The sequence below is a fragment of the Condylura cristata genome, unplaced genomic scaffold (assembly GCF_000260355.1).
Source record: "Condylura cristata isolate star-nosed mole 26May11 unplaced genomic scaffold, ConCri1.0 scaffold00028, whole genome shotgun sequence".
NCBI lineage: Eukaryota > Metazoa > Chordata > Mammalia > Eulipotyphla > Talpidae > Condylura > Condylura cristata.
The window spans coordinates 2,018,212-2,028,214 of record NW_004567129.1 but is presented as its reverse complement, the minus strand read 5'-3'; the positions used below and the strand labels follow the sequence as shown (position 1 = coordinate 2,028,214).

General features: G+C 45.3%; 2 protein-coding genes across 2 annotated transcripts in view; one reads left to right on the top strand and one right to left on the bottom strand.

Annotated features, from left to right (window-relative positions):
* LONP2 (lon peptidase 2, peroxisomal) overlaps positions 1–3,520 on the bottom strand; it is a 74,865-nt gene extending 71,345 nt beyond the window's left edge. The window contains exon 1 of the mRNA XM_004690320.2: positions 3,223–3,520. Coding sequence (XP_004690377.1) covers positions 3,223–3,455 — 233 coding nt within the window. The 5' untranslated portion in view covers positions 3,456–3,520. The remainder of the gene's footprint in view (positions 1–3,222) is intronic.
* Positions 3,521–9,779: 6,259 nt separating this feature from the next.
* The window catches only part of ABCC11 (ATP-binding cassette, sub-family C (CFTR/MRP), member 11), a 52,085-nt gene continuing 51,861 nt past the window's right edge, over positions 9,780–10,003 (top strand). The window contains exon 1 of the mRNA XM_004690145.1: positions 9,780–9,878. Within this exon, the coding sequence (XP_004690202.1) occupies positions 9,780–9,878 (99 nt within the window). The remainder of the gene's footprint in view (positions 9,879–10,003) is intronic.

Below are 10,003 nucleotides of genomic sequence, written 5' to 3'. Positions count from 1 at the left end.
CCTCCGGGGCAGGCGGGAATCGAACTCATGCGGAAGCGGCTTTAGATTCTCAGTGCTGTGTTTTAACCCGCTGCGCCACCAGGGAGGGCCAGCATTCAATTTTTATTAGACAAATGGCAATGAAACTAATTTGGGGTCGTGGAGATGATGAAGCAGCTACAAAAACCATGAGGAGGAATAGAGAAATGAGCATTATGAGGAAATTCAGCCAAGTACCCTGGAGACTTCAAGGGTGGAAGAAGCTACATGACCCTCTTCAAACACGTAAGGACACTGCAGAGGTGGCGCTGAATTATCCCTTCATGCTAAGTCAACAATGGATCATCCAGGAGCCACTAGAAACACAGTATAGTCCTGAGGTGCGCAGCCTGGGAGCCAAGTTCTACACCGCAGGGATGATCCCAACTCTTCCTTTCAAAAGATACCAGTGTCGGGCACTAAAAAGCAGAACGGGGCCGTGCTGCTGACAACGGCACAGGAAGCGACCCGTAAGGCAAGGTCTGGCCCTGCTGCCTGTGTGACAAGGAAGACTTCAGTGGCTTCTTGGTGCCTGAGACAGTGTCACCTGGACGGTGTGAAGAAGAAAAGCACCTGGAGCCTCGCCCCTGCGCCCTGGAGCTCCACCACCAGCTGGAAAGCAGGTAACTGGGGAAAGGGGCCTGTGTATCAAAGCAGAATGCTATGGGTTATTCAACATATATGCGGTGTTAATTTTTTTTTTTAAATGAAGGTCATATTAGAGGAATAAAAGAAAAGACACGCTTTCTACACAGACTTTTCAAGCAGCCATAACTCTAGGCTACATATGGTCGGTGGGGCCTTATGCCAGGTTCTGTGAAGAACTTGCAATAAAAGTTTTCTAATTTTAATGATTAAATTTTGACATTGTTATGATTAAATTTTGACATTGTTATTCATTTAAAAGAAAGGCAACAATCGGAATGTCAAGGACAATTACTTCCTGGCAGGAGAAACTAGTTACTATTGTTTTTCAGGAATTTATATTAATAGTTAAAAACCCAACAAAACGTTGCCAGAATATCAATAGTCATTTAAACCTAAAACATGACTAAATTTACGCTGAAGCTCACGGGGTAGCCGTGGGTCATCGCCTTGCACATCTGCACAGTGCAGTGAAACAAAAATCACATCATGACCATTTTCACCTCAACAGGCAATTAGGGACCTGGGCACAGAAAGCAAAAAATTATGTGAGGTCTAGGGGGGCATATGGAGGGGACCCAAAACCAATCCAACACAGTTCACTGCCCTGAAGCACTTGCAGTGCTTCCCGATAACCAAAGCGGATGAGAGAGGAGCTGAGCTGGAGAAGAGCGAGGCTTCCACGTGTGGGCTGATAGTGAGCGCTTAAGATTTTTTCATTTTGTTCTAAGACGGGAGGAAAGGGGCACATTCCTTTAACAAAATGCAGACACATGATTTTACTCCCTAAAACCTCCAAAACTCCAGAGTCAGGAATCTCTAACTTTATAAAGGGATAACTGCAGGTAAAGAAGGGGTATCTGACTTCTCCCCTCAGTACAGTCCCCACAGATTTCCCACAGCACTGGTGATGTATCTCTATCACTACTGCTATCACTACCATTCCTTGTGCTCCTCCCTTCCTGCTTCCACTCCCCTGCTGTTAGCTTCAGGTCTACAATCAGTTTGCAGGTTTTGTCTTTTCCATGATCTTTTGTTCATTTTCCTTATATTCCACCTGTAAGTGAAACCATCTAGTATTTCTTTTTCCTTCCAACTTATCTGTTTAGTATAAGCCCTTCCAGCTTCATCCACGTGGTTGCAAATGGCATGGGTTTATCTTCTTTGATCACTGTATCACTCTCTCAGTCTATCTCTTTCTACCCTATTCTCTCTATTTCGACCTTTGCCTTTCCATCTCTCTTTGGCACAAGATATTCTCTATGCTCTTTCTCTGTCTCAAAAAAATTGGAAAGATCTCAAGAACAGTTAAGGGCAGGGAAGGGCCTGGAAGGTGTGTTTGAAGATAATAATAGCATTTTTTTGAGAACATATCAGCATCTTCCAATAAAAATATGTGACCTATATATGAAAATTTTGTACCCACATTATAAAAGAAGAACAGGTGAAATGTTCATATTTAATTTAACCCCCAAAACTCAAAATATTACCATTCCAACATTTAATCTATATAAAATGAATCAACTTAATAATCCACAATACTTTTATTAATTAATTAGATTTTCAGAATTGAATGTGTATGTTACAGCACATTAGGATGACCAAAGCTCCTGGTATGTCTGGGCCTAAGGGGTGTCCTGGGTCACAGGGACACAGGACTGGATAATTAGACACTCTAGCATTTCAATTTGGAAGGGCCATTTTTCAGTGCTCTATAATCACAAGTGGCCAGAGAGTCCAGTAAGGAAGCACAGCTATCAAACATGGAGTCAAGAGGATCCAGAATCTTCATAACACACCAAAGTGATGGCTGCTGTTAGCTGCCAAATTACAGAAGAGACAGGCACAAAGTGAGATCTCCCAGAATCACACAAGAGGAAGAGGGGGGCAATCCCGCGGGACCTTGAGAAACCTTAACATAGAATAAGGAGTAGATATGAGAGCTAGGAAGTTCCAGAATGGGAGCCAAGGGAGAATGTAAGCAGAAAAGGCCATTCAAGAAATAAAAAGAGGGCCTCCTTGGTGGGTGGCTCAGGAGTTAAACTCTCAGCGCTATCAAGCACTCGCTAGGACGTGAGCTCATGAGTTCTAGCCTGTTCTGCTCCCCACTATCTCCGGTAAATCCTCTCGCTGCCCCCTCCCACTTCAGGCCTAGACCCCAGTTCTTACATGCATAATAAACAAAAACAGGTCTTTGGGGGGAAAAAGTACCAAAGGGAGGCCCTGGGGCAGGCTCGGCGGTGTAAGGCACCAAAAGTTAATGGAAGATGCAGTTTAGGAGGAGACGGAGAGAGAAGCCGTGCAGTCACACCTGTTCAGCTCCGCGGCCCGAAAGACGGGGAGAAAGAACAAAGATGCGGGGCCTGACGCCAAGGTCCGGAGACCAGGGGATGGGGAGGAAAAGGCATCAACTGCTAACGACTGCAGCGACTTTACTGCTTAGTGGACGGTGACGAACGGTCCGATGGGGCTGGGTCACCCCGACCTCTCACGACGGGTACCGAACAGGCCGGGCACCGCTGCGCCCGCCGCCCAGCCGCGGGCCAGGGCCCAGGGTACCTGTGCAGCGGCGGCAAGTCCTGCGCGTCGCTGGCCGGATCGGGCGTGTTGGGGATGACGCCCAGGATGGTGCTCTGCAGCGACGTGCCCTTGAGCAGGCGGCTCCTGACCAGCTGCAGGTTGCGGGCCGAGTCCACGCTCGTACGCATGGTGGACCCCGGCAGCAGCACGCCCTCGTGGGTGAGCAGCAGCGGGAGGCGGCTGGGGATCTGGATGGGGCTCACCGACGACATGGCGGCGGCGGCCGAACGGCTCCGCTCGGCCAAGGTGGCCGCTAGCTCCGCTGGCCTCCGGCCCCGCGCTGGGGGCCCGCCCCCCGACCCCGCCGCCGCCGCCACTTCCGGCGCCGCTACGGCCCGCGTCCGGGCTCAAACACCGCCGCTTCGCACCGCCCCCTCCCGGCGCTTCCGGGTGGGGCCGCGGGCCGTACTTATGCTAAAGGAGGCGCACTAGCCCATTTCCCCTTCACCTTCGAGGCTTTCTCCACTCCAGTTAGGCTAAGTATTAGAGCTCGCCCGTGTGGTGTGTTTGGAAGGGCGATCCTGTTTCAATTACATCTATCTGAAGTGTTTAAAGTGTTTAAATTCCAATTGATTTCGACAGACAAAAATGTTGTCAAATACGGTAACTAGTTCGCGTTTACCTTTCACCTATCTTTCCTTGTGATCTTCTTACATAATCATCGTTCAATTAAAGACCAAGAGATTAACACCGCTGTTATTTAATAGATCTTGCTTTAAAAAGTGCCAGTTTTCGTACACATGTCCTTTCTTTCTGGCCATGATTTCATTTTGCTTATTTTGGTTGTGTCTCCTGGATCTTTTCTTTTTACCCCACTTGGTACATTTTTTTTATAAAGATTTATTTATTAATGCATACAAAACTGGCGTACAGGTTAGAGTTTCAGGGGCGATGAGAGGATTCACCTACCTGGCCAGGGATCTAACTCATGCTGAAGTGGCTTTAGCTTCCTAGTGCTGTGCTTTAACCGCTCTGCCACCAGTGCATCTCCCTTATTACAAGTGATGTTGAATATTTTTTTCATATGCTTGTTGGCCATCTGCATTTCCCTTTTGGAGAAGTGTCTTTTTAGCTCTTCTGCCCATTTTTTGATGGGGTTGTTTATTTTTGTTGAGTTTCATCAGTTCTATGTATATCTTTGTGATCAATCCTTTATCACTAGATTGGAGAAAAATTTTCCCCAATAAGTGGGATGTCTGTCTTTTATAATGTCTCTTTTTCTGTACAGAAGCTCTTTAACTTCATGTAGTCCCATCTATTTATCCTTGCCTTCACTATCGTTGGATTGGGTGCTGTATTGTTGCATTGGGTACTTATCTTTAAAGATGTCACTGAAGTATATGTTGTGTAGTGTTTGGCCCATCTTTGCTTCCAGGTATTTAATGGTTTCCATTCTTATGTCTAGGTCTTTAATCCACTTCGAGTTGATTTTTGTGTATTGTGTGAGGTAGTGATCTAGTTTTCATTCTTTTGCATGTAGCTCCCCAGTTTTCCCAGCACCACCTGCTGAACAAACTTTCTTTGTTCCATTGTATTTTCTTTGCTCCTTTGTCAAAGATTAGCTGCCCATAAACCTGTGGGTTTATATCTGGGTTTTCTATCCGAATCCACTGGTCAATAGGTCTGTTCTTGTTCCAGTACCATGCAGTTTTCATTTTTATGGCTTTGTAGTATAGTTTGAAGTTTGGGATTGTAATGCCTCCATCTCTTTCTTCTTAGTCATGAGAGTTTTGTCTATTTGAGGTCTTTTGTTGTTCCACATGAGTCTCATCAATATTTTTTCTATTTCTTTGAAGAATGTCATTGAGATTTTTATGGGGATGGCATTAAATCTGTATATTGCTTTTGTAGGATGGCCATTTTGATGATGTTAATTCTCCCAATCCATGAGCAGGGGATGTCTTTCCATTTCATGGTGTCTTCTTGTGTTTCTTTTAACAGTGTTTTGTAATTTTCTTTGTGTAGGTCTCTTACCTCTTTTGTTAGGTTGACTCTCAGGTATTTGATTCTTTCAGTTTTAATTGAAAAGGGGATTTATTATTATTATTATTATTATTTCGGCTTCTTCTGATTGGTTGCTTGTGTATAGGAAGGCCTCTGACTTTTGTGTGTTGATTTTATATTCTGCTACCTTGCTAAACTGGTTGATGGTTTTGACTAGTTTTTCTGTGGAGTTTTTCACCTAAACATCTTAGGGCTCCCTTGCACACTCTTCTGCTCTCTTCTCCTGGGCACTGTCCTTACCATCCTGTACACTTCAGACCTTAGATACTAGATATTAGACCCTCTTGGCCAGGGGGTAAAAACAAGGAGGAAATAAACCAGCCCCTTTATAAAGCCCTTGCTGCCTGTCTCCTTGCTCCTGCGAACCCCTCCTGTTCATAGGCTATTTTTCCAGATGCAAATTACCTGATTCAATACCAACTTTATAAGTTTATTTTCGAGACCATTGCTGCTAGGGATGGGAGAACACTTGCCTGAACACATCTGTTTCCTTTTGTTTTATTTCCACTTATATCCTGATTCTTACTGGGTTGCCATGATTGTCCTCTCCCTCATTAGAGCATATACATTCCTGCTTCTTCCTATAACAAAGTTTGGAGTTCTATTGGAAGCTGGGAGTTGAAAGACTGACAATTCCCAGGGAATTTCCCTGGCTAGCCAAGCAACCCAGAGGTGGGCCTTGTGGGATTGGCTGTCAGCCCAAGCTACTGTGGATGAGCAATTTGTGTTCAGCAAACACATCTATCCCACACATTTGCATTTGGTTCACTTTTTCCTGTTAGTTTCCGAAATAAATTCCGGTATAAAAGAGTCAGGACTTGAAACCTCCTCTTGGCGGGTGGAATAAGTAAACCAGGCTGACAAGTCGTACTGTAACTGAAAGGTGAGATAACATCTAATGTCTCTATTTGGTCTCTTAGAATCTTTCTTCCTCATGAGTCTCCATTCAGTTTGGGAGGGGGAAAAGTTACTGTTTAGACCTATCATCTTTAGATCTTATTTAATCCAGTTATTTATTTAAAAAAATTATTTATTTTTATGTAGAAGGTCTGGGGTTTAGGCCAGAGGTGCAGAGGGTGAGAGGATTCACCAGAAACACAGTGGGGAACAGAACAAGTGGATCTATTGAAATACACTGCTGAGGGGAGCAGCGGGACAGACAGGATGGTCTGCTGCACCATGAGGTCAGTTCCCTGGTCAGGAATCGAACTGTTGTGTACTGCAGTGGCTGGTGATAGCTTCATAGTGCTAAGACTTAACCCCCAGCTCGGTCCTGCACCACCAGGGAGGCCCTAATCCAGTCATTTAAATAATTCCCAATAAAGACCAACCCCATTTCAGTATTGTCACATGGCAGAGGGGGAGTTTGTTTTCTGAAACTGTGTGCTCTGCTCCTCTGCTTTTCTATCCACATCGTTTGTCTGTCTGGTCACTGCCTGGGGAGGGTCTGGTCCAAGCTGCAGGAGATGCTGTTTGGCTTGCTCACCGTCCTGCCGGCCTCTCAGGGTTGCCCGCTGCTGTTGAGCCATCTTCCTCTCCAAGAACCTGCCATGGTTCTAGAAAATCCACTAAGCAAGTCCTCCACCTACACTCACAGTTGCTTCTTATTCTGTCCCCACAGGGTTCTGGGGAAGCTACAGCTCCAGCCCAGCTGGTCCTTAGCACCTTTAGAAGTGAACTGGGAAAAGATGTCCCTGATGGGGACATCTTAATCCCAAATTATCACTTTTTCTAGATGGATACAACAGTGCTTGGCCGGAACCTGGTCATGCTGATGAATGAGACAGTTACTGTCAAATTTCCAGAAATTTTGAACATCCAGTTGTTAAATGAAAACATGATTAGAAATGAAACTATGTAAATTAAAGCTAAATACATTATGTCAAAACAATGTTCATACTTAAAATGTGTGATTTTCAGGTTACTTTATGACCTTTCTCTACTTTTGTGTTTATCTATATCTATTGTATCTGTTTGGTAGTAGTCTCTAGCTTGAAGTCATGTATGTCGGGAGTATCTATACCCCCAAAATCATCAACGGCTGAGAGTCAGGACTTGTTTCATTGTTTTATTGTCTAAGATATAAACACAGGACTATCAATCATTGGTCCTTTCTTTAAAATAAATCAATTAAAAAGGAAAAAAATGCAGGAAATGTTCAAAAACCAGATTAAATTTACAAGTGGGTGACTACTTTAGTCATTCCACTATGAGGAGCACTAAAAAGCAGGAAACAGCCTTTCACTCTTTGACAGCTATTCTGCAAGAATACTCAGCTCATTGACCAATGACTTAGGGTTCCGCTGACACACTTCTCTAAAGACCACTGTCCTCTGACACTTTGAAATAAAGCAAAATGTCAAGCAGCATTCATGTGGGACCTCTTCACCTATTCCAATTCTAGGTCAGTAAAGGACACTCAGCCACACACCACTGACACAGCCCTTGCCAACGTGCATGACTTGCAATCTAGAATTTGCTGTCTCCACTGCTCCTACAACTCCTACTCCTCTCTCCACGGCCACTTTGTATAGTGACTACATTGTGCAACAGGATGCACTGATCTTACCCTCGGGGCCTTCTGCTATTGAGTAATGCCAATTTTACTTTACAGTGTCTTTGTCCGACTCAGGTTCTTGGTAGCCAGAACACTGGTCTCTTCCTGGACTTTAATCAAGGAATGGATAGTGCCCTCTCTTCCCGAGCACGTTATCTTTCTTTTTCATCATCCATGAAAGATCCACTTCTTTCACTGTATGGCAAATTTGCTTCTTTGACCTGATGCCTTGACTGGAGAGTCTGTTTTGTATGCTCTATGGGAGAATTCCAGAAACTGAGTTCGTCAAATTCTGTAGCACTTTGATAAAGGGACGTAGGTTAGGAGACAGTGGTATAAAGTTATTTACACAATCTTCTCCCAGCTCCATAGACAGACCTGCAAATTAATTTACTTAAATTAATGTTTGTGCAGTAATATCAGAACCCCAGGACTAGCTTCATCATTTATCACACCTGTTGCAAAATGAAAATAGAAAATTTCTTACTCAAATGTCCTAAGAATTTTAGAAGGGTGAAAGGAGAGCGTTAATCCAAGCCTGGGGCCCTCCCGAATTGGGGACTCCATGTTGCAGGGTTGTACCCCTCCACACTGGCCCTGTTAGGCACTTTCTCTTTCTATCCCTTCAGAAGTATTTATGATAACCACCTCTTCGCTTCTTGAGCCCAAGAGACATGAGCTGGGAGTGAATCACATGCTCAGAATGGCGAATGTGAAAAGCACATGAATACATTTTAAATCATGTCTTGATTATTTAAGACTACTAAATTGTGCCCAGACCCACTCTGTAAGTCTGTGAAAACCCAGACAGAAAATGGCACAACCACATTTCTTTCGTTCACTTACCCACCCACCCATCATTGATTTACTAAGTACCTGCCATCTTCCCAGCCCTGTCCCAGGCACCAGAGATTCGACAGCGAACATGAGGCTCTTGTCCAGTGCAGGAAATATTCTAAACAATTCACATAAATGCACAGTTACAAGCTGGGACAGGAGGAGACGAGTGGTAGGAGAAGGCCTTGTTCTACAGCACAGAAAGCTGCCCTAGCCCAAGGCGAGTGGATGGTTAGAGCAGTTTTCCCTAAGTGCTCTTGGGCTGAGGCCTGAGTAGATGTCAAAGAAGGGGGGCCCCCAGTCTATGCTGCAAAAGGGGGAGATTCCAGGTTCCCTACCTCACCCTAGGAAGGGTGGTGCTGAGCACCCAGGAGAAGCAAGAAGGACAAAGGAGGAGCCTGGAGGAAGGCTGGGAAGAAAGAAAACAAGCAGGGCCTGAAGCAGGCATGTGGAGCAGGGGCATGTGAAGGAGAAGCTGCACTTGTTTCTCGGCCTCGGGCTTGCACCAGGGACTTGAGGAACATGGGAGGAGATATTTGAAAGAGACAGCAATGTGGGTGAGAGTCGGTGCGGAGCTGACAATGGCAGCCTTGATCTTGACTGATACTTTGACTCTGCTCTTTTCCTCCCAGCTTTGCTGGGCCCCACCTCTCCCATGGGTCTCCACCAGGAGGGGCCTGAGACGTGGCAAACTTTCTGGCCTCGATGGCCCTGCCCTGGGCCGACCCTGTTTGGCTGGACATTTACCAGCATGGGGATGGGTAACTTCGGGTGTTTAATTGGAAATTATTTTAACTTTATCCTTTCTCTTGTCTCGGTTGCACTCTAATGGTATTGAAGTTTTTTCCTACAGAAGATTTTGTACACTGAGCATGGTTTCTGTTTATGTTTATGCCATGGATGGCAGAACCCTTTTAAGGCAGGCAGATTTGGGGTCTCAGACTGCCCCCTCAGTTTGCTTGCTAACAATTACAGGCAGAAGAGAGAGCAGATGCCGTGACGAGGCCCCCTGAGAATGCTTTCTGGCCAGGGTGGGTGGGCCCCTCCTTGCTGCTCCGGGCAGGAGCCAAGCTGTTCTTACCTGTATTTTCAGACTCTCTGACTCTGGGAACCAAAGAATTGGCAGAACAACTGAACAATGACCAGGAAGAACACATTCTGGGTCTCCCACTCTTCTGGTGACTTTGTGAATGTCAGCTTGGATGTGCGCGATGAGATGGTCTCGGGACTGAGCTATGTAAGTAGACAGCTGTACAATCCAGGCACCAGAAAACGGAGTGGACAGGTATCTCGATGGCCAGCCATTAGAAAATACATTTGGCTATCTTTATTCAACACTGATTTTTTTTTAAGATGTATTTA